At 39.6% G+C, this 24,572-nt stretch overlaps 1 protein-coding gene and 1 long non-coding RNA gene across 20 annotated transcripts in view; one reads left to right on the top strand and one right to left on the bottom strand.

The window, feature by feature from the left end:
* The window catches only part of MTSS1 (MTSS I-BAR domain containing 1), a 176,106-nt gene extending 151,878 nt beyond the window's left edge, over positions 1-24,228 (top strand). For 6 of the 19 annotated variants that reach the window (XM_039522477.1, XM_039522476.1, XM_039522480.1 and 3 more), the window contains 9 exons: positions 3,083-3,240; positions 4,367-4,474; positions 5,811-5,908; positions 8,016-8,226; positions 16,308-16,427; positions 17,386-17,583; positions 19,386-19,550; positions 19,949-20,111; positions 23,014-24,228. In XM_039522477.1, the coding sequence (XP_039378411.1) occupies positions 3,083-3,240; positions 4,367-4,474; positions 5,811-5,908; positions 8,016-8,226; positions 16,308-16,427; positions 17,386-17,583; positions 19,386-19,550; positions 19,949-20,111; positions 23,014-23,711 (1,919 nt within the window). In that variant the 3' untranslated portion in view covers positions 23,712-24,228. The remainder of the gene's footprint in view (positions 1-3,082; positions 3,241-4,366; positions 4,475-5,810; positions 5,909-8,015; positions 8,227-16,307; positions 16,428-17,385; positions 17,584-19,385; positions 19,551-19,948; positions 20,112-23,013) is intronic. The other 13 variants (XM_039522490.1, XM_039522488.1, XM_039522489.1 and 10 more) reach the window with 9 other exon arrangements.
* Positions 16,410-23,040, bottom strand: LOC120397052. Its single transcript, XR_005593644.1, has 3 exons — positions 22,962-23,040; positions 18,329-18,562; positions 16,410-16,526 (listed from the first exon to the last, which is right to left on the bottom strand). It is a non-coding gene; the product is annotated as an uncharacterized LOC120397052 (long non-coding RNA).
* Positions 24,229-24,572: the final 344 nt, after the last annotated feature.

The raw sequence follows: 24,572 nt of genomic DNA, 5'->3' as shown, positions 1-24,572 counted from the left end.
AACGTACTTGATCATTCAAGATGTCATATGTACTCTGCTGTCTCTAAATGTGCTGGCATCATAGCTTCTCTGCTCCCCTACATCATTAAAGCCACAGAACCTAGAGACTGGCAGGTAATTCAGTGCCAGCTTCGGCTAGCCCACAGAAGTAACTAACTCATATTGTACTTATCTCTATATAAATCTTTACTGACAAACATGCATCTTAAGAGATCTCTACACCAGTTTATACTGGCTGTGCTTTTAGGTCAACCACTTTAGTGCTCGTTGTTTGAAACATAGAAGGTGCAGTTAGCTAGAGATCTGTTAAATGTTTTCTCTTCGGCTTGAGTCTAAAACAAGTGAAACTGAATTATACATATTTTTTCAACCCATTTTAAACTCTAGTTTTTCAGCCCCTAAGCAACAGGAGCCCTGAGCTCAGCACACACATTGTGCTTTAATAAATCCCAAGTCTCAGCACCATGGGTTAAATTCTTACAGAGTATTTCCCAGAGGAGCCCCATTCCCCCAACATGCTATAAAATCTCCAGGGGGGATGAAGAGGTTTACTGGAACCTGGCTCTGGACAGCTCTGGCTGAATTTAAGCCCTGCTCAGCACCAACTAGAGAAAAGACATTCACCTGAATTTTCTTTGCTGACCTTCACCCTAAAAGCCCTCAGGTCTCAGTGAATGATCTTGCTGAGGGGTGAAGCTGGTCATGGTGCCTGTAGGGTTCAGTTAGTCACGCTCCCAAAATGGCCCCAGGAATCACTAAAAGGTGATGCAAAATGCTCCTTTGTACAAACATCCTACCTAGGAAAGGAATATGCTGCCTCCAAAGGAGACAATATATCTTAGATGATGTACTTTCATCATATGCATGGTAATGTGTTACCATCAGGCTAACCCAATCTTACCTCGCCTTTTGCTTTCTCTCTAAAACAATGTTGTACCAAGATATCAAATTCTACTCTTAAGGTTGGCAGTAACTATTCTTATCCAGTGTATAGAGCAGGGGTAGGCAACCTATGGCACGTATGCCGAAGGCAGCACGCGAGCTGATTTTCAGTGGCCCTCACACTGCCCGGGTCCTGGCCACTGGAGGTCCGGGGGCCTCTGCATTTTAATTTAATTTTAAATGAAGCTTCTTAAACATTTTTAAAAACGTATTTACTTTACATACAACAATAGTTTAGTTATATATAATAGACTTATAGAAAGAGACCTTCTAAAAAGATTAAAATGTATTACTGGCACGTGAAACCTTAAATTAGAGTGAATAAATGGAGACTCAGCACAGCACTTCTGAAAGGTTGCCGATCCCTGGTACAGAGTCCAAGATGAAATGAGCATGTGGTCTTTGGTCTGTCTAGGCTGCTTTGTACATTTGCACCTGGTACATTGCTTAGTCTTTGTTTTATAGAGGACTATGTAGGTATAGCTTCTGAAGTTGGCCTGCAAAACAGTAAGGAAAAATCCTATGTTCTGTCAGGTCTGCTCCCTAATAGGATTTCAGCTTCCAGGAATTGCAGTTCTGCCAACTTTCAGACCACTGAAGTTTTGCTGCACCAGAAAAGGCAAGTTAGTTTCTTCAACTGCCTCCATTTCATAAACCCCATCCTTGAGCCAGACATTACAAAATGCATAGGTGTTGCAGTGCCTGACAGGTGCCTAAAAAATACTGGAACATTGGAAATCCAGAAAATCTGAATTAGGTGCTTACGCCCTATATGGTGAATGGGGAGAAAGAGGTGCCTAAGAGTAGGATACACAAAAGCCAACATGCTAGGCAGGGAGATGCCTAAGCAGCCAATGGGAGATGCTGAGAAGAGGGATATGTCCTAAGCCCTGCCACTCTCTTGGAGTTCAGTAACTCAGCTTGGGTTGCGGGGAAGCCTCTACATAGCAACTATGTACCCAAACACGCTAAACAACCGTTGTCTTGTCTGGAAATGGTCTTCCCATTTCAGAGGGATGCAAACATTAGTAACAGGCAATATCACTGCAGTGAATCTGGGAGGAGGAGCTTCACTGTTACGAACAAACATAAATATAATATAAAAGCAGTCATTGGTATTCCACACTTATGGAAATGGAAATATACAAAGTACATAAAGTTTTCAGAAAAGACATCACATTATTTAATGCTTAGGGTAAATGTATGTGTCTGAGTCTAAAATATTACAGAACCTAATAAGTTGTATTAAAAAGTCTTGTACCTATAACAGTGCATCAGTAATGCTTTAGCTAAGGCTGCTTTTTATTACAAACCCGTATTTTTGGAGTGGTGGACAGTACGCAAGGGTGTAACTTGTTTTAGGATGAGACTTGATGTATACTTACTGTGGCAGCAAGCTTCAGCATAATGAGTTTGTTGCAACTATCTAGATAGATCTCTGACAAAAGTCTGTTCCTTTTACTTTTAGTAGATTGGTTGTAGGTTAAAAAAAATAAAAATGTAAAAGCTACTGGACTTACGTATAACTTATAAAAGGGTTTTGACCTTAGTAGAATGATGAGTACTGTGCTTTGCATATTACCAGTTACTTCTAGAAATACAAGAGAACCCAGTGTTCTAATCATTAGTAATTAGCACCTGTTTTCATTTGATCCTAAGGAACATCACTAGTGCATGAATCTTTTGTGGTCCTACCAAAACCAAAAGTAACTAGGAACTAGACTCAAAGAGGGGGGAGAGAGAGGGGGAGGAAGAGAGATGTCAGTGGTCAGTGATTGGCACCTTCATAACTCCTGCAGGCAACAGTCATTAATAAGAATGGCTGAGGGTTTTTAATAAGATTTGCTTTATACAGCCATCTTACACTTTCCATGTGAAATACAAACCAGAATCTGCTTTTTCTAACTTGAAGGAACCTCTTTTGAATTGAGAGGGTTGTATTGCTGCTTCTAGGTGAAAAAGAAATGATGGTAAATACTTGATTAAGAAAATATGTTTTAATTATAGAAAATGCTGATTAGCCTCCCATTTTGAATAGCTTCATTAGGCAATGAGGCAGTGATATTGACTGAAAATAGGGAGTTCCATCGATGTAAGCCCATAATTCAGACAAAACCTACTTATTCTTTCCCATGTACAGGGAGAGGAGACATCCAGCCCCAGTTGGACAGTGCATTACAAGATGTCAATGATAAGTACCTGCTGCTTGAAGAAACTGAGAAGCAGGCTGTTAGAAAGGCCCTCATTGAAGAACGCAGTCGCTTCTGTACTTTTATCTCGATGCTGCGGCCTGTGATAGTAAGTCTTTTGTTTCAAGTTCTTAAAATTCAGAACCCTGACAGGTAAATGTAACTTTGAGATAGTGTAATTAGTAATAAAAGTTTTGAATGAACTCTTAGATGTTACTAATTCATATTCTGCCTCCCTCTCTTTAAAATGGGATATTAAAAAAACCCTTCCTCCCTCAATCCCCATGGAATGCTAGGACTTGTGTACATTCCATGACCCCCCATATACAGAAATGATTATCTGATAGATTCCAGTTTGCTCCGACACAGTTTTCTGATAGCATCGACCGCCTACACAAGGCCCTTTTCGGTCCATTTTAGAGGCTTAAGCATATTTTCTTAAGCTCAATTTGCCTGAAGCCCAGGGATGGAATTTTGTGTCATTGTATAAGACTTGTGTATTTGTGGATAGTTGCATATGCAATATGTTCTTGATGCTTTCTTAAGAAAGGCATAAGTCCCTAAGTAGAACCACCGTTAAAAGTTAGGTAGGAGGGTGCCTAAGCAATAAGAAGTGAATAGCAGACACTGAAGTTCTGGATAAAATTGCCATGGTAGCTGAAGCAATTGCTGTGGTAATTTGCCATGTTCCTAAAACCCTGTTGGGTCAAAACCAGCCCTTTGCATAATTACGTGCCAGTCTGAATCTCAGATTTATGTAATGACTTTATCTAAATGAAGTGCACACAAAACCAGCAAAAACTATAAGTTCAACCACTGTGTCTGAGTTTCAAAGATAAGATCCCTGAGGGCAAACATTGAGTGCACTCAGGAGTTCTGATTCCCATTCCAAATGCAGAGAGGGACTGAACTTCTGTTTGCACGGGTCTTTCTAAAAGTTTGCTTAGATTTCTGCATCTCCTGGGTGAGACAGATGGCTTACTGAGCATGAGTTTTGAGGCACAGATTTGCTGCAGTGTGATTCTAGTTCTTAAGCACTATAGATTGAACTTTCCAGCCCTTTTCCATGGGAAATAATAATCTCATGGACAAAGACATGAGCACGTAACTGATTGTTTGACATAGTTGTATCCAGGAGGAGGAGTGATAAAGGTTACACATCATGGTCTATATATGGCAATTTTTAAAATCCAAGAGGATGGTGAGACTTACTGTTATGTTTTTAATCTCTTCAGGAAGAAGAAATATCAATGCTAGGAGAAATAACACATCTACAAACCATATCAGATGACCTGAAAAACCTCACTATGGATCCTCACAAATTGCCATCATCAAGTGAACAGGTTAGTTCTTCTTCCCTAGAGAAGGCAGTGTTACACGGATGCAGGGGGGGCTGCTTATTAGAAATTTTTACTAACTCCAAGTGGTAAAAAATACTTGAGTATATTTTTGTAGGTGCCTAGGTGCAGGAAGATAACTTTTTCACTTTTTAATATATACAGTGTTTCCAACTTGATAAATCAAGTAAATCAACTGTCTCCTGAAATCTTGAGCAGACCAACACAAAATGTCATTTTGAATGTAGCTAAGAAACAACCAACTGTGCTTCCAAAAGGACTGAGTGGAAAACGCTGTTTATAAATCAGTTTCACCATTTGGTGCTGGAAAATAACATAGTGCAGCTGCAGAGTTAGGGGACTCTTTCAAAGGGAAATGGCTTTTTTTTCTGTCGTGGGGCCCCACTGTAACTTTGCTGCTGGCTACAATTAGAATTAGGCTGCTCAGGGAGAAGTTTCCACCACCCTTTACCACCTTTGTTTGGCAATTACAAACTAAAAACTGGTATAAATGTTCTTTTGAACCTTTAAAAGTATCTGTTAAATGCATGTATAGAATTGTAAAAACAAATGCAGGAACAAATCTTAAAGTAGTTATGGTAACATTTTAGGCTGGACATTTCAAAAAAGGCTAAGGGATTTAGGTGCCCAGCTCCCATGGAAACTCTATGGATTTGGGTGCTTGACTCCCGTAAGGTACCTTTGAACATCTTGGACAACAGCAGCACTGCTCTGGATAGATAATTCCTGGCATTCTGTTATTTGAGTTCATGACTTTCCTTTAAGGTATACTATCAACTAACCTAGTTTTAGAATTTAAGCCCTTATCCCACAAACACTTGCGTAGTCTTATTGAGTCCAGTTCTTATTCACTCTGACTCCTTTACACTGATCCAGCAGTGTAAGTGAGAATTGGATCCATTTAATTTAATGAGTCTGTTCTCATATATCCTGCTTGCAGGATCATGGCCTGAGGGTTGATATATTTTTTTTTAATTACTACATGTAAATAAGTGAAATCTTTTTTTAAAAATATTTTTGTATAAATCTAAACTTTCCCTTTCATGTTAGTAACTCAAATACTGGGACATTGCTTTAGTGTGCCAGAACCCAAAAATGAAGCTGACTAGTCTGTGCTCATCATCCATCCAGAGCTAAATATGAAAAAAATAGACAGCATGAATTTGGTGATCAGAAAGTGTAAATCAATAGAAGAATATCACTAGATTTGTAGTGAAAATTCCTCTAACAATGAACAACTTTTTGCAAGTTTGGGGTATTTTCTTGAGAGGGAAAATGGCTTTTTTAACATCATTTTACATGATCAATTCTGTTTCACCAGGTGATTCTAGATTTGAAAGGTTCTGATTACAGCTGGTCATATCAAACTCCTCCATCCTCCCCCAGTACCACCATGTCCAGAAAATCTAGCGTTTGCAGGTAAGCAGATTGGTGAAATGTCATTTTAATCTATTGTTGGGAAAATAGTGCCCATGCTCTTTTGCAAATGTGTGTCTGTATTTTGTTTTAATAATGAGATATCAATCCCTAGTAGTCACTATCCACTTAAGTATGTGACAGAACATGAAAAATGAGGGTCACTATTAAATAACAGACTGCAAGGAGACTGACAGCTGAAGATACGCTTAGTGCATTGCCAATGAAAGAGCAAATCCTACTAACCAATTTAGCTCTGAATTGTTCACTCATAGTTGCCCTTTTTGATCATGCTTACTTCATATTATGATGATTTAGATAAAGAAATGATCATGCAGTAGCTGTAATTCACTACTAGGTTAAATTATATGAAAGTGAAGAATATACTAGTCAATTACTTTTTCAGTCTGTTAAATGGAGATGATTTGCTGTGAAATACAAGACTGTTTAATGCTGTCTAATTCTGTCCTAAAGTGTATTTTGGAATAGTTGGACCCTGTCCTTTCTCTGTAAAACTGTTTTCTTTCAGTAAAACAGTTTATCAGCATGTTGCCCCTGTGCCTTGGTGTCTAAATAATTAACTACCCCCCCTTTTTTTTTTAAGGATGAATTAACTATTGTGTATCCTGCTCTAATACCTTTGTAGCCTGTAATACTCTTACCTTTTTGGTTTACCTTACGAATCAAATGGATCGTAAGCTCCTTTGTGTGAGCTGAATTTAGCCTATAGCATGGCAGATCTAGCAAAATTGCACTTCTTCATGTATGTATCTAGCTGTCTCTGCATGCATATATATTGTATATATGTATATATAAAATTATATATAATATATATAATATTTACAGCAGTGAGCACAGGCTTAAAGATGCAATATCCTGAAACTGTAAAAGAAAATGGCTGAAAATACATTGTCTATTCCTAGCCAGCTTTTTATTTTCTCAAGTGATAAGATCGTGTAGCAGCAGACTTTTGTGTGTCTGGTTCAAGCAACACGGCCCTTCCTACCTTTGTCCCAAGCACACACTTTAACATGCAATTTTTAAATAGAAAAATGGTGTTATACACGTCAAATCAGCATACAGCTGGGTGGGTACCTTTTCTGTTTCCTTTATACCATTAGGGGAGAGCTTACCAGTCTGAGCATGGGGGAGTGCTACTAGTGCCATTAGTACGTTATCTTAAGAGGCAAAAGGAAACTCTTTAAAAATATCCCTGTGTGGCTGGTAAATAATCGATGCAACATAGATTTATTGGCATTTTTTGAAAACAGTCTCTTTTGGGTTATTCAGAAGTCAGTAATATTTATGCCTTTTTCACAATTATTAGCCGGGATCTTTAATTCTCTTTCCTCTCTGTGCTCACTAACATTTGATAAATACCCTCAGTATAGCTTTAACTGACGTGCTTTCAGTTTGCAGTTTATCAGCAGAAATTTTTTATATACAGTGAAATCTGCTATAGATCTAGAGAACTCAAGATAAGTTTGCATTTTTCAAAGCCACTTCCAAAAACTGCACCTGTTTGTCTGCCCACTTACCCTCTTTGTGCAGTCAGATGCAGGCTGTTGGATGTGCGTTTAAACTTTGCAGACGTGTTACTCAACACTACCTTAACAATGTGGCCCATTACATTGAATTTAACATATCTGAGCCGGTAATATTAAACTAGACTCCCTCTGCTGACCATCAGATAGGAACAGTAATGGATTGTTCATGCTTAGTGACTGTGGTGACTGGTACCCTGTAAAAGCCCAGAGAGAGAGAGTGAGTGAGAGAGTGTTCTACTGTCTCCCCAAACTGGGGAAATAAATTCCTTAGGGCCAGATTGTGCTACCCTTACTACGCAGTGTGAGTAAGTGTGTCAGACTCCGGCCCCTAATGAGCACAGAACACACAGTAATGCAGAATGCCATTTTCCCTCTCTGATCACTAAGGATATTTGCAGCTTCTTATGATTTTTACCAATTGTTTATCCACATTTCTTTTCTGGTTTATGCTGCCTGTTGCTAGACTTGTAGAGTGTTAATTGTACTGTATTGGTCTCTTCCCATTCCTCCCTCTTGTCTTTCCCTCTCCCCTTTCCTTTCTCTTTTCCTTTTGTCTCTCACAGCAGTCTGAACAGCGTTAACAGTAGTGATTCCCGGTCGAGTGGCTCACACTCTCACTCACCTAGCTCACACTATCGCTATCGCAGCTCCAATCTGCCTCAGCAGGCGCCCATGAGACTGTCCAGCGTGTCGTCCCACGATTCTGGATTCATGTCCCAGGATGCTTTCCAGTCCAAATCGCCATCCCCTATGCCACCCGAAGCCCCTAACCAGGTATGTGCAAGTGAAAAAACACAAATCTGAGTGAGTAGTGTACGGTAATGCACAGACAATCTATGGAGTCAAGAGGAAAGAGTACGTGATTATTGGGTATCATGGGCATCAAGTTGAACACTTTTAAATGAGGGAATTAATTTCCACTTGAACTTCACTCACCCAGATCACTTGTTCATATCCTATCTAGGTCAGCAGTGACTGCAAGTTAACATCTAATGGCTGTTGCATTAAGACATCTCAGTTCAGTTTCCCAGTGATCAGACATCCATGCCACAGTAGCCTTATAATTCGTATTAACCCTGGTGCGCTTGCTGGTAGTTTAGGCAAAGAGGCCAAGGACTAAATACACATAAGACTACATTCCCCTTTGACCTCTGAGAAATGGCCCACTTCCAGGGCAGTGTTAAGTAGCATTGGCTGGCATCATGGGAAACTTAGTTGCTCTACCTTTTGTGGTGGTAACCTTCTCCATGGATAACCTCATTCGCTAGGGCTGCCAATCCAGCACCCTGCAGAAGTACTAAAATAATATAAACTTTAAAAAAAATATATACTACTTCTAAGACATGCCTATTAACCTAAAGATGTTGGGTGAAATCCCAGTCCACTTAAGCCAATGGGAGTTTTGCTGTTGACATCAGTGGGGTCAGAAGTTCACCTCTTGCTTTTTTCCTGGTCTTTTTAAATCAGACAGCACATTCTATACATGTCTGTGTCAAACTGAGTTGCTGTTCTGTTTATGGTCAAATCAAGCATCCTACAAAACCTTGGTGAAATATGCAGATGGGGTTTCTGTGGCTGACTGGCATCTCGTTTTCAGCAGCTGAATTTTGCATAGTTTCTTCAAATCACCCTTTAAGTGCAGGGTTTTTTTCTGTGCTCTCATTAAGGCTTTTTGCCATTTTACATACTCAATCCCTCCCCAAAGCTCAACATCACGACACTGGGGGTATGTCTGTACTTCAAGCTGGGGGTGTAGCTCTGGCATGAGCGTGTCTCCTCGAGCTGGGAATTATATCCCCAACTCAAGTGTAGACATCCCACTGAGTAGGCCTTTGTCATCTTTTGTTAAGATTTGTGTTTGTTGCTTAGTAGCCCACAGGTCACTGGAAGAAGAGATGCCCTTAGTGCCTCTTTAATGAAGGTTTTTAGTTTAATAAATACAAACTTACCGTATATACTCATTCATAAGCCGAATATTTTTGGTAAAAAAGTGACGCATCAAAGAGTGGGGGTCGGCTTATAAACGGGTCTACCCCAAAATTTGATGATTTTAAACTCTATGGAATCATTGAATTGAATATCTAATACATTGTCATTTTGTTTACCTGGAGCGTCTGAAGACATGGAGCCCCCTCAGTTCCCTGTGGCCGCAGGTCACCGTTCCCAGTCAACTCCCATTGGCTGGGAACTGCGAACCGCAACCACAGGGAACTGAGGGGCTCCATGCCTTCAGACGCTCCAGGTAAACAAAACATCCCGACCCACCAGTGGCTTACCCTGACGGCCAGGAGCCAAAGTTTGCCAACCCCTGAAATACAGAGTTGGCTTATGAAAGGTCATACGGTTTTTGCTATTTTTACCCAACCGTCTTGGGGGGTCGGCTTATAAATGAACAGGCTAATGAACGAGTATATACGGTAATCTTTTTCATCTGGTAAAAGCTAGGTGAGTTTGTATGCACTAAAACTATGACTTCCAGCTAAAGCAGGAAATGGAGAGTTTGAAACCAATCAGTGGAGACACATCTGTCATCAATACGCCTGGTGCATCAGGTCCCTTGTTTCTTGCTGAGTATTTGATAAGTAGCACTAGAAATAAAACTGTAGGATATGTAGTAGAACGCTCTCAGGTTAATTTAGGTCCAGAATATAGTCTCATAAATGGACCATAAACACAAATATTTCCATATTTTTATTTTAATGAAAACATTTGGTTTTCAAATAAGTATATCCTCTGCAGTGTTGAAGCTCAGACATTGCAGCATTTTTCATATGGATGAGATCCTGAAAGTGAAATTGATTAGGAACTGCATATAGACAAGTTAATTGACTGCTCTATTTTGATGATCTAAGGCTAAGCCAAGTGAAATGCAAAAAAGTAAATGCAACATGAATGATCAAAAATGAAAACTGGATTAGTAAAAAGGTAAGAAAGTTAACTTTAAAATATATGGATTTAACCTGTTGGTATCCCCTTACCTTTCCATAACATCCAGCACGTTTGGGTAAAAGTGTGATGAGTTGCAGTATGGTACTGGCGAGTATTTTTGCAGGCAAAGATTTTTCCTGTTAAGGTCATTTGAGTATGGGAAGCATCAGCACCATCTCATACAAATTCTCTTTGCATCTTCTTAAATCAGGGGACAGACCCTCACTGTGTAAGTCGATCTAGCTTCATTGAAGCCAATGGAGTTATGCCGATTTAAACCAGTTGAGGATCTGGCCCAAGTATTATTTTAGTTCATTTCTGAAGCTACATATGAAATCACAAAGCAACCCTAATACCACTGTAGCTCCTGAATAGTGGTAGTAAATTAGTAACTGGGAATTCAGCTATTTTACATTAGAATCATAGAATATTAGGGTTGGAAGAGACCTCAGGAGGTCATCTAGTCCAACACCCTGCTCAAAGCAGGACCAATCCCCAGATTTTTACCCCAGTTCCCCAAATGGCCCCCTCAAGGATTGAACTCACAACCCTGGGTTTAGCAGGCCAGTGCTCAAACCACTGAGCTATCCCTTCCTTGCTCTTGAACAAAAGAGTTGACTTGCCAACTGTAGTATCTTGGTATGATGCATAGGTATGTCCTCAACATGTCCCAAGTTCTGTCTACCTTTACCTTGAGGGAAAGGTAACAGATCATTGCCTGGCAGCGTCATTTTTTGCTTAAGTGGCTTGCTTTGTATGTGCAGCACTAATTAAAATGTGCATGTTGTGCTGACAAATTTGTGACAATAAATTTATTAAATGGCTGTTTAACATACAGGATATTTCATGTTGTGTGTCTCCAACTAATGGCCAGACTTTCATTCTTGTATTGTGCTTCCATGTTCATATGAGAAGAAAGCACAGGTACTGTTTGCTAAATGTTGCTTTTGAAACCCAGATGTCATTTCCAACAGTAACATTTTGGGAAGCAGAAAAGGGAGTTTTAGAATGACAAAAGCTGTACATGCAGCATTGATTGCCCTGCTCTGGTGATTTCTGTTAGCTCCATGTATTAACACCATGTTGTGTAAGGCAGCAAAACATCTATTTTTGTTTTGGGGATGGGTGAAAAGAGTATAGAAAGGGACCGTGCATAAATTCCAAGGTCATGTATCTTCCACGAGGGCTGTAGGAGAAGAGTAGAAGTGTAAACCAAAGTTTTAGAAAAGTATATAACTAGTGGTTTAACAATAAATCAGGGTTGTTGTTTTTTTTTTTTACTAAATTAGCTGAAAATGAGGGATACCTAGGGTTTTAAACAAGGATACAGATTTTACTAATCTATCAGTGAGCATCTAGCAAAGTGACGATTGCTTTTCAGTATATTGAAGTGATAGTTGGATATTACTGAGCAATTGAAGAACACAGATCAGGTCTGTCTTTTGCAGTTGATAGTTATTTAAAAGGCCAGACTTAGATCAAGTTGGGTTGGAATTGCCTTAGTCTTGTTTTGAGGGACTCCATAAAACTAAGGAGGGGAATATGCTGGTAGAGACAGCACATACCATCTCTTTGGTGCACGCTTTACATGACAGAGGTCCTGTTGAAGCTAACCATAGCCTAGTACAATAGAGAGGCCCAGGTTTGGGAGTATCTAGGATCAACTGATGTGGTAATTATTAGGGCTGTCAATTAATCACAGTTAACTCATGTGGTTAACTAAAAAAAAATTAATCATGATTAGTCGCACTTATAACAATAGAATACCAATTGAAATTTATTAAATATTTTTGGATGTTTTTCTCCATTTTCAATATTGATTTCAGTTACAACACAGAATAAAAAGTGCACAATGCTCACTTTATATTATTATTTTTATTACAAATAAATGCACTGTAAAAATGATAAACAAAAGAAACAGTATTTTTCTGTTCACCTCATACAAGTAGGGAAGTGCAATCTCTTTATCATGGAAGTGTAACTTACAAATGCAGATTTTTTGTGGTTACATAACTGCACTCAAAAACAAAACTGTGTAAAACTTTAGAGCCTACAAGTCCACTCAGTGCTACTTCTCGTTCAGCCAATCACTAAGACAAACAAGTTTGTTTACATTGACAGGTGATACTGCTGCTTGTTTCTAATTTACAGTGTCACCTGAAAGTGAGAACAGACATTCACATGGCACTTTTGTAGCCAGCGTTGCAAGGTATTTACATGCCAGATATGCTAAACATTTGTATGCTCCTTCATGCTTTGGCCACCATTCCAGAGGACATGCTTCTATGCTGATGATGCTCATTAAAAAAATAATGCATCAATTAAATTTGTGACTGTACTCCTTTGGGGGAGAATTGTATGTCTCCTGCTCAGTTTTACCTGCATTCTGCATATATTTCATGGTATAGCAGTCTCGGATGATGACCCAGCACATGTTCGTTTTAAGAACACTTTTACACCAGATTTGACAAAACGCAAAGAAGGTACCGATGTGAGATTTTTTAAAATAGCTACAGCACTAGAGGTTTAAGAATCTGAAGTGCCTTCCAAAATCTGAGAGGGATGAGGTGTGGAGCATGCTTTTAGAAGTCTTAAAAGAGCAGCACTCTGATTCGGAAACTACAGAACCCAAACCACCAAAAAAGGAAAATCAGCCTTCTACTGGGGTTATCTGACTCAAATGATGAAAATGAAAATGCATCAGTCTACATTGCTTTGGATCATTATCAAGCAGAACCCATCATCAGCCTGGACACGTCCTCTGGAATGGTGATTGCAACATGAAGGGACATACGAATCTTTAGCGCATCTGGCAAGTAAATATCTTGCAATGCCAACTACAACAGTGCCATGCAAATCCCTGTTCTCACTTTCAGGTGACATTGTAAACAAGACGCAGGCAGCATTATCGCCTGTAAATGTAAACAAACTTGTTTGTCTGAGTGATAGGCTGACCAAGAAGTAGGACTGCGTGGACTTGTAGGCGCTAAAGTTTTACATTGTTTTATTTTTGAATGAAGGTTTTTTTTGTACATAATTCTACATTTGTAAGTTCAACTTTCATGGTAAAGAGATTGCACTACAGTACTTATATGAGGTGAATTGAAAAATACAATTTTTTTGTATATTTGTAATAAAAAATAAATATAGAGTGAACACTGTACACTGTGTTTGTAATTGAAATCAATATATTTGAAAATGTAGAAAACATCCAAAAATATTTAAAATAAATGGTATTCTATTGTTGTTAACAGCGCGATTAATCATGATTAATTTGTTTAATCGCTTGACAGCCCTAGTAATTATATTTGAGTTATCAGGATAATAATAAAATGATGCCTTTGACTTTGAGTGAACATGTAAATGCCTTGTTTAGTATAATGTAAGAAATGTACTGCAGGAAAGTGGACAGTAATTACACAGTTGGAGAGACTGCACATGGAATAAATTCTGTTTTAACTCTAATCATGACAAAAGGACAGCAAAAGCCATTGTAAAGGCACAAGACACAATGAAAAAGGCTTTTAAAACAACCTGATGAGGATGAAAACTAGGTAATGGTATTAGAAAAGTAAATAGACTACGTTGAAAGGACAATTAGAGCAAAATAAATTCTGATCTCAAATTGCAAAAGACAGTTTGACTAACAATAAAGGATTCTTAAAATATCTTTCCAGAGACAATAAAGAAAAATGGGTAATCTCTAAAAAGGGAAACTAGGTCAGAAATATGTGGCAGGCTTGTTTTAACTCGCTTCTGCATGTACAAATCAGGAAGCTGATGGGAGTCCACTGATGAGGAGATCCTGTTGCATCAGATAGTAGGGAAGAAGTTAGTACAGTTCACAGTGGAAATATTTTTGAAAAAAATCCTTTTTTTCTACGTAAATTATGAAGTGCAGGTAACTTCTACAAATCTTTAAAAAAATATATAAAACTCTGACTGAAATTAGTAACAGTTTCACTAACTGACAGTCGATGTGTGTTTGTTTTTAATACCAAGTTAAAATATATGGATTAGGAAACTTTACTACATCTGTTAGAGAAACTAGTAGGATCATCTGGGTGTAAAGGGCCTGGAGGTCTGTTATGCTTAATTAATTGTTGGAGTTTATCAGTTGTTGTTTATATGGCAGACTGCACAAATGATTATGACTAGTAGCACCCCAAGTGTGTTAAGTGCTTGCCAAATACAGAGAAAGATGCAGCCTCTGTCTCAAAGATCATACAGCTAAAATGCAGGATATACTTTGATACCTAGATATTCAAAAAGCATTCAATAAAGTACTACATTAATTGACTCGCAGAAAGTTCTGGTATGTGGATAAACTAACTTTCCTTGGATAATAAACTGGCTTGGAAGACATTAACTGACCGGACCAAGCATCATTTTGGTCATGCCAGGAGCTCTTCCTTTCTTAATGGTTCATAAAATATCAGTTTGTTACTTCAGAATTGACACAATCATCCCATGGACCAACTGTAATATTTAGTAGGGGTCCTACAGGAACTATAAATCTCTGTGAACCACCATCAAGTATTAGCTTCTCCTGAGTTTCTTCAAATGTAAAAAATCCAGTTGGGTTGTGTTATTAACAGACCATCAGAAGTCACTGCATAGACTTTCTGCTGCCAGTGGAAAAATCCAAGTGAGTGATTTCCAGTCACTATGAGTGTGACCCAATTGAGTTATTGAAGTCAGTGGAAAGACTCCCATTGGTTTCAGTAGGTTCTGGATCAGGACCGTCAGTAGGATTTTGTCTTCCTTGGTATGGTGTCCTAAGAAAAGTTTATTATTTGTTTTTAAGCAGCAACACAGTACATGAATTGAAAATATAGCAAAATAAGGGTGCAGGCAGATTGAAATGGATATGGATCTTGTATAGGTCGAAAGGTGGAAAGTTCCATCTAATCTAAAAACATGGTACAATGGCTCAAAATACAAAATATTGTATATTTTCGATGGAATGCCCATAAGCATTGAAAGGTTATTGAAGAACACTCTCTGACACCAAGAGTCAACATCTAACAGACAAGGTAGTAGGCTACATAGAATACAATATAACCCTGAGAAATGGCATTTGTTGCTGTGCAAAGCACTGTTTAGATTGCTATGTTAGTGTTGTGTTAGCTTTAATCTCTTTCATAGAAGAGGTGATTTTTAGATCTGTAGTGAGTGCACTCTCTGAAGGGTAACCACAGTCATTCCAGGCTTTTAAAAAAAAATACTTACTGTGATGAAATAGTTAAAGGGGTGAATTGAGCTTTAAGGTCACCCAATAGGTATGTTCATAATTGTGAAGGGATTTCATAGTCAAACTGGTCTCACAGGGAAGGGTTCCAAAGAGGGAAAGGCGGACTGTACGCTGTTCCCTAATGTCCAAACTCAACCAAGCTTTGCACACGCACATTTGCATCTGCAAAAAACAGAATTTGTGTGCACAAGGGGTGTTTGCTGTTTTGCAGACACATGTTGCGTCTAGACAGCTTCCACTAGGAAACGGAGCTCATGATATAATCTGCCTTTGATATTAAATAGTTAAATTCATATAGAACCCAGACATTTGATGAGCTGAGTTCCCTCAACTTCCATTGACTATACAGGAGGGCCCTCAGCATCTGAGGGCATCTGGCCCCTGAGGTGCAGTGGCACAGAAAGCAGTGGGGGTGAGAGAACCAAGAGGTCCGTCAGTCTGTGAAGCTAGTCCTTGCATTAAGGAATTAGTTTCTTTTGTTTCTTCTGTACCTTTACTGATCACTAGTGGTGGATTTGAGCAGTATTTAATGATTGATTTAATCCCTAACCCTCTGCTTTTCTCATCCTTCCCCTTCTCCTGTGTGTCCGTCTGTATGTGCGTGCTTTTTGTTTTCCTTTGTTGGTGGCTTGTTTTTTCCTTTCCTTACGTTGTGGTGCTGTTCACGCTGCAGAATTCGTCCAGCTCTGCCTCTTCAGAAGCTTCTGAAACCTGCCAGTCAGTGAGCGAGTGCAGTTCCCCCACCTCAGTCAGCTCAGGCTCCACCATGGGGGCTTGGGCCTCCACAGATAAGGTGAAAAATTTCATCTCAGACATACAAATCTTCTGGCTCATTAGCCAAGCCCAGACGTTGAATAACAGCATGCATGGGACATGGAGCTAAGACCCTTCCCTGTGAAGATGAGAAAAGGAACTGTTACACACTCCCTTAACAAATGAATACATGAATAAACTACAGTGACACTTGTCTGAACTGCCAGTTGGGAGACCTATAAATTGGTGTTTTAAGAGATGGTTTTCTAACAATGGTGCAGCCAATCTGTACACTCTGTGCTTGGGGGCACTGTGGGAAGTTGTCTACAGAGAGTAGTTGCCTAATATGAGTGGCCTCTTGTTCAGGTTTCACTGTCCATGTTTTTTCTCCAAATTATGTATTATGCATTAAGCTCTGAGAAACCCAGGTATGCAAAAAAACCCACCACAGTAGAATAAATTTTGGATAAACCCTAAATCTAGGGGAGCCAGTGATATCAGTATCCATTCTCATCCAGCCATTTTTTCCTTCCTTCCCTGGTCATTATGCTGCTGGTACATGTCATTTTCGGAGGCTGCACACTTTCCTCTCTCCGTTTTATTGCATATGATAAAGCTGACATGAACGTTTTCAGCTTTGGAAATGTTTAGTTTCCATGTCCAGAGCTGCATCATCAATAAATTGTCGAGTCTCTTTTTTTTTTTTTTAAATACAATCTCCAGGAGAGACCAGGCAAAGCTGCTCAGCCCAAAGAAAATGATTTCTGGATTGTCCTCTGAAATTTGTTAATTCAAATAACAATTTTCAAGCAGGCACACTTCAGGAGCAAATATTAGATCTGTTTTTTAATTAGTTGTTAATTTGTAGCAGTTCTCAGTTTTTTTGCTTTAAAATTAAGATACTTTCTTCCCAGAGCACATCAGTCACCGTATATTTCCATACTCATCTTGTTTATATTAATTTATTTTTTGTTTGTTTTGTTTTGTTTTGTTTCCAGTTGTCTAATGGGTTTTATCACTGTAGTTTATCAAGTGACCCCTACCTAGCTTCAGTTGGTGCAGGTCCTTTCCCTCATTTCCCGCCTGTCTCCCGCACATGGACTCGGGCTTCCTCAACCCTCCTTCCAGACCGCGGTCATTATTACACCATTGGGCCAGGCATGTTATCATCATCATCTAAGATCCCTAGCTGGAAGGTTTGTGTTTCTTTTTTTGCAGCAATGCTCTCCTCTCCATGCCTTTCGATACTCACTGCAGTCCTTGCCTTTCAAATCCCACTTAATTACCAGTTGATTTGCTCTATTTAGTACCATTCTAAAGTGGACTTTACATGCCGAATATTTACCACAATCCAATTATAAATGTACAAAGAACTAAATCAGTATTTCCGCATGACCATGAACAGTCTAACGTTTGTAAAATAGTTACCTTTAAAAATAGACAGGGTTGGCCTTAGAAAGAGAGGGGGTTGTTCCTTTGTGGGCATTCTGGGTTCTGTTCAGCAGGTAGTAGGACTTCCACAAGTTGCTTAGCACCCCACCAAACTTATGCCCGAAGAGGCAAATGTAGGGTTGGCATCTAGTTCACTTAGTGGATGTTTTTTAAATTGATTAACAATGTGCACGTGTTGCTTTAGCTATTGTAATGAACTACTAGAGAATACCCCTGTCTTTTAGTGGATGGAATCAGAACTGTTCCATTGTGTCATAGGCCCAATACTGCCCAGAGCTTTCAGAGATTCTCATTTAGCTCAATGGGAGGAGTAGGCCTGTGGTTTTGGACAAGGAGAATCTGAGTTCTGTCCCCTTGAAGCTCCAAGGAGCCATGGTGTGCATCATGCAGACAGCTGTGAAGTTCCTGGGTGGCTATGGATTTGTTACAAGATTGCAGCTTTTTTAAATGGGACTCTTTATAAATTAAATCGAGACTTGGGATATGTACTGCAGCTGTAGAATGCTACATACAGGCTTCCAGTTCTACCCCACCCTCTGCAACTTGGAGTCTGTAGAGCTACCTCCCTCTGAAAGCCCTATATGGAGGACTGTAATGACCACCTCTGGGCTTGGGTATCTTCTGTGAGTCCTCCGTTGACATGAAGAGGGTAGAGAAGAGGCTGATTAGCAGCCAGGCTGCTACAAGAAATAGGCCATGTAGTCTTAAAGTTCTGGCAGTTCGCTTATGGAAAAGAATAGAGAGAGGATTTCATGTACTGATTAGAGAAGAACTCTTTACAATTAATTGAGCATTATCATTTGGTAAGTAGCCCCTCTGGATCTGATCATCAGTGAATTTGTAGTCCCACCAAATTTCTCTGCTGAACACTTTTCCTAGTGCATGTTGTATAGTTTCTATGTATCCACAGAATTTTCACTGCTTAATAGAGCCATAAGTGCATATATTCCCAATAGCTTGAAAAGTTGCCTCCTTAGTGGATTCAGCATCATCAGTATGCAAAGTGAAGTTAGCCCTCCTCAATATAGCTCTTAACTAAAACCTAGATTTCCGCTAATATGTAGCTTTAAAAGAAAATACTCAGAATAAATGTACGCTTTTAATGGGATATTTAGATCTGTTTAAGACCAGATTTTCAGAACACTGCAGCCATAATGTGATGTATGCAGTTTCTGCTATTGCACATGCAGGTGAATTTTTAGATGGCTAACTGGCCATTTGCACATGCATTGCAATTGCTCATTTGTGGTAATGACATAAATTTTGCCTCTGTACTTCTGAAAATTTAGGCTTTAAATGCAACTGAGTTTTACCTGGAGAGAATTAAGGTATTTTAGGTACCTTGTTTAAAGGAAGATTAGAAGAGATGGGTTTATATCATGAACTTTTTTATAAATATCATGAGAATTAAGTATTTTATTTCACTTTTTTCAATATTGCACCCACATTTGACACCTAATCTGCTGCTATGTTGGTATTGTTCTATAATAGGAATGGTTGTATTTCCACATAGACCGTATGTTTACTAATGGAAACGTTTCCTTAGGATTGGGCTAAACCAGGTCCATATGATCAGCCTATGGTGAACACCTTGCAACGCCGCAAAGAGAAACGTGAACCAGACCCTAATGGAGGAGCCCCAAGTGGACCATCTGTGCCCGCTGAGGAGGCCCAGAGACCTCGGAGTATGACTGTGTCAGCTACCACAAGGGTGATGCTCTAATTTTTACTAAGGAGCTCAGTGCAGAGGGGATGTATTTGTTAGCTCTTGCAAACATTTTAGTTCAAGTGCCTTCTGTGGGCACAACCCTTTTTATAAAGCCAGAATGGTTAAGGCATGGGCATAATCTTTGGAATTCATAAATATGCTTCAACGGAGGATACACTGTTCAGTGTGGCTCTTGTAGAACTATGATGTAAGAAACACTTATTTCTCTCTTTTTTTTAAATGGTGAATATTTAGAAATAATCCTGTTGGGTTTTGGGTGACTCAGGTTGAGGTGGGAAAGGATACAACAGTGACAGGACCAAACTTGGTGTGGTCTCGGAAGTATTATCTCAATGGAATCAGACATAAATGTAATGAGCTGCTTTCCTGTGTGTAACTAGCAGGGAGAGGAGATAGAAGCATGCGAGGAGCTAGCTCTAGCTCTGACAAGAGGTCTGCAGCTGGACACCCAGAGAAGCAGCAGAGATTCCTTGCAGTGCTCCAGTGGCTACAGCACTCAGACTACCACACCATGCTGTTCGGAGGACACTATCCCATCACAAGGTATACAGAGCTAAGCTGCTGCACTTCTTGACCATTCCAAATGAAGGCCATCACAGCCCCTAACTTCTCACTGCTAATGGATTTGAAGTCAGGAAATGTTGCTCTCTTCTGGTTAGTGGTGGGAGAAGAGCGAAGCTAACAGTACCATGCTGATGGCTTGTTCAGGCTTAAGTGTGAGCAGTATATTAACAGATTTCATCTTGTAAGCTTCTGAGCCTGTTCTCCCTTAAACAACAAATAAGGGCAAAATTCACCCCGGTGGAGTGGTGCCTGCACTAAAGACTTATCAGAGGTTGGAGGAACTGTGTAGGGGAGAATTTCATCTTAAGCATCATACCAGTTTTATAGTAAAGCTGATTGATCTTTTATGGGTTTTATTTAATAATGGTCTGCATGATTTGTCTCGCTGACTGTGTAGCCTTTTGGGTGGTCCTGTATTGTCCAATGGCAAATCCATGAACTTTGCTCAATAGCTGTCTAGTTCTGGTTTCTTCATTCTGTGAGCTTTTTTGAACATAGGTGGGAATTGTAGTAACTTTAACTGAAAAATAGATTTGCTGAATGGGGATACATGACAAATTGCATTCAGGATTTATTTTTAATTCAGCTTCAGAAGAGGCAACCCAGCTAAGAGGGTGTGAGCTGGATTCTATTTTTTGTGCACCACTAAAATTGTTTACTAATTTTGAATCCGTTACACCTGTGTAAGTCCATTAAAGGTAATAAGGGTTGGGTAGTTATAACTGAAGGTCTAATTTGGCATAACCTCTGACTTCTAGTGTGTAAGAAGGAGGCTTAACGCTCAACGCTCAGGCTGAGTTTGGAGGACTGGCCATTAGAAAATACTTTTCCCGTAAGTCGAGCATATCTGATGCAGAAATCATTGAGACACAGCAAATGTGCACCTCCCCAATTCAATTTTTAGAACTGCCTTTTAGACCAGGGCTGCACTTCCATCATCACTGACGAATTCAAAATATTGGGACGTGGCTAACAGGACAGAGTAGTCAGTGGTTTTAAAAGTCGGGTTCTTTATGGCTGGCACCCAAATTTGTTAGACACCTGAGTAAGTGATCTGAGCACCCACAATTCTCATTAACTTCAGTGAGAGATGCAAGTGCTTATCACCTCTAATAAACATAAGAACATAAGAAAGGCCGTACCGGGTCAGACCAAAGGTCCATCTAGCCCAGTATCTGTCTACCGACAGTGGCCAATGCCAGGTGAACCTAACAGGCAATGATCAAGTGATCTCTCTCCTGCCATCCATCTCCATCCTCACAGAGGCTAGGGACACCATTCTTTTAAACATTGTTATAGTCCTAGCCTTCACAACCTCCTAGAAGAACTTCCTTTTATTTGTTTTAAACCTGCTGCCTATTAATTTCATTTGGTGACCCCTAGTTCTTGTATTATGGGAATTAGTAAATAACTTTTCCTTATCCACTTTCTCAACATCACTGATGATTTTATATACCTCTATCATGTCCCCCTAGTCTCTCTCTTTTCCAAACTGAAGAGTCCTAGCCTCTTTAATCTTTCCTCATATTTTCTAGTGCTAGAATATCTTTTTGAGGTGAGAGACCACATCTGTACACAGTATTGCAATAATATATTCTCAGTCTTATTCTCTATCCCTTTTTAATTATTCCTAACATCCTGTTTGCTTTTCCAATGTGCATTACTTTACATTTATCCACATTAAATTTCATTTGCCATTTTGTTGCCCAATCACTTAGTTTTGTGAGATCTTTTGAAGTTCTTCACAATCTGCTTTGGTCTTAACTATCTTGAGTAGTTTAGTGTCATCTGCAAACTTTGCCACCTCACTGTTTACCCCTTTCTCCAGATCATTTATGAATAAATTGAATAGGATTGGTCCTAGGACTGACCTCTCCATTCTGAGAATTTACCATTAATTCCTACCCTTTGTTCCCTGTCCTTTAACAGTTCTCAGTCCATGAAAGGACCTTCCTTTTATCCCCATGACAGCTTAATTTACATAGAGCTTTTTGAGGACCTTGTCAAAGGGCTTTCTGGAAAATCTAAGTACACTATACTACCGGATCCCCTTGTCCACATGTTTGTTGACCTCTTCAAAGAACTCTAATAGATTAGTAAGACACGATTTCCCTTTACAGAAACCATGTTGACTATTGCTCAAGAGTTTATGTTTTTCTATGTGTCTGACAATTTTATTCTTTACTATTGTTTCAACTAATTTGAAGGACAGGTTACAAACCTTGGTTAATAGTTCATTTGAGTTCTTTCAGAACTCTTGGGTGAATGCCATCTGGTCCTGGTGACTTGTTAATGTTGAGTTTATCAATTAATTCCAAAACCTCCTCTAGTGACACTTCAATCTGTGACAGTTCCTCAGATTTGTCACCTACAAAAGCCAGCTCAGGGTTGGGAATCTCCTAACATCCTCAGCCGTGAAAGACTGGCAAAGAATCCATTTAGTTTCTCTTATCATCTTTTTCAAACTCCTCTTTGGCTTTTCTTATTACACTCTTGCACTTAAGTTGGCAGTGTTTGTGCTCCTTTCTATTTGCTCTTTTTAGTTCTTTTACTGTTTTTCTTAATTTGGGGTATACATTGAAGTTGGGCCTCTATTATGGTGTCTTTGATTTCACTTTAGTCACTGTACCTTTTAACTTTTGTCTTTTAAATCAGGCTACTTAGACGCTTAACTTTAGACACCTAGCTTTGAAAATTGTGGCCGTGGTATCTTAGACTTGTTCATCTTTTGGGTGTATGCACATGCTGTTAAAGTGTCTCTTTTGCAAATATTAATAGATATTGACTTCAAACTTAGTACTGTTATACACTTACTTTAGACTCACTAACCTGATACAGCTGTTTTCTCCAGCTTGTTTCTAACAGTATCCTTTGGCATCAGTTTCAGATTATGATTATTTCTCTGTGAATGCTGATCAGGAGACAGAGCAACAAGAATTTGACAAATCCTCAACCATTCCAAGAAACAGTGACATCACCCAGTCCTACCGCAGAATGTTTCAGGCCAAGCGTCCTGCTTCTACTGCAGGCCTGCCAACGACGCTTGGACCTGTAATAGTTACACCCGGTGTAGCAACCATCAGACGGACCCCTTCCACCAAACCTTCAGTCAGACGAGGTACCATAGGGGGGGGGCCTATTCCAATCAAAACTCCAGTAATTCCTGTCAAAACACCAACTGTACCAGATGTACTAGGGGGACTGCCGGGCATCCTGGGTGGGGCGGAAGAATGTGCTGAGCAGAGTCCTGAGTCTGAATCAGTAGGCGACGGTGGGCAAGGAGTCACCAGTATGCCCTCTTCCTTGTGGAGCGGGCAAGCATCTGTCAACCCTCCACCACCAAGCCAGAAGCTGAATACCCCAGATGAGCAGAGACAAGCACTCCCTGAAAGCGAGGGAGAAGAAAGCGAAAGGGATAACGCAAGCACCCTTGCACCCCCATGCCAGCCAAAATGTGACCCAGGAGCCCTGAGCCCTGCAGATGCCCCGCAAGGCGAAGACATGCTGAACGCCATTCGCCGTGGTGTCAGACTGAAGAAAACTACCACAAATGATCGCTCGGCGCCTCGTATTTTGTAGACAGGAGAGTGCTGCCAGAGTTCTAGTCACTGAGAATGAACTGTGATGGAACCTTATTTGTCTCTATCCATTCCAATCTATAATCAAAAGCTTTTGTAGGAAACTCAGTAATAGACCGTTTTGAAGGTACTATAAAGGGGAAAACAAGATGAAAGCGCATAGTAACAGACATTTTCACTACTGTTTTAATTTGTAAATATCAATGATTTTGTTTCTGCACAGTTTTGATCTAAGACCCCCTTTTAATTTTTTCTGAAGGTGCCAAATCCCATTTAACTTTTGTATAACTCTTTGTAAAGTTTTAAATACGCATAAGGAAAAAAAAAGTTAAGTAGTTAACTTTGGCAAGGAGATTTACGGCATTTGGCTTTTTTGCAGGTTTTTGTAGAGCACCTTGTAATCGTGAGGTTTAAAAAATGATACGTCTGTGTATAAATGAACCAGTAAGGAATAGATACTCATTTAAGTATAATGATTTTGTTTGTTTGAAAAGCAGGAATAACAATTGATGATAAAAGCAATATAATGCAAGAAAGAAACCTGCAATTGGTAGAGTATTGGGGGATAGTTGGGGGAGGGAAATGCCATCAAAATAGCCGATGCTGTTGCACAAGAGTAGCCTAGTAGGATTAAGTGCTAGTAGCTTCACAGTAAGTGCATCCGAATAAGCCATATTGGATTGCGGTGTTTGTTTCTGTAGCGTGTTTAAAGACTTTAGGTCCCCTCCCATTTCTTCTAGTCTGCACAGCAACAACTTCCGGTGGCATGCATATGACTGAAACTGTGTAGGCTTCGATGTCCTCCATTACTTTCCATTCCGCTCACCCTTTCATCGAATTCAAACAAGTTCAAGAGGCTTAA

The sequence above is a fragment of the Mauremys reevesii genome, linkage group 2, assembly GCF_016161935.1.
Source record: "Mauremys reevesii isolate NIE-2019 linkage group 2, ASM1616193v1, whole genome shotgun sequence".
NCBI classification, from domain to species: Eukaryota; Metazoa; Chordata; order Testudines; family Geoemydidae; genus Mauremys; species Mauremys reevesii.
This window is presented reverse-complemented; position numbering and strand designations above follow the sequence as displayed.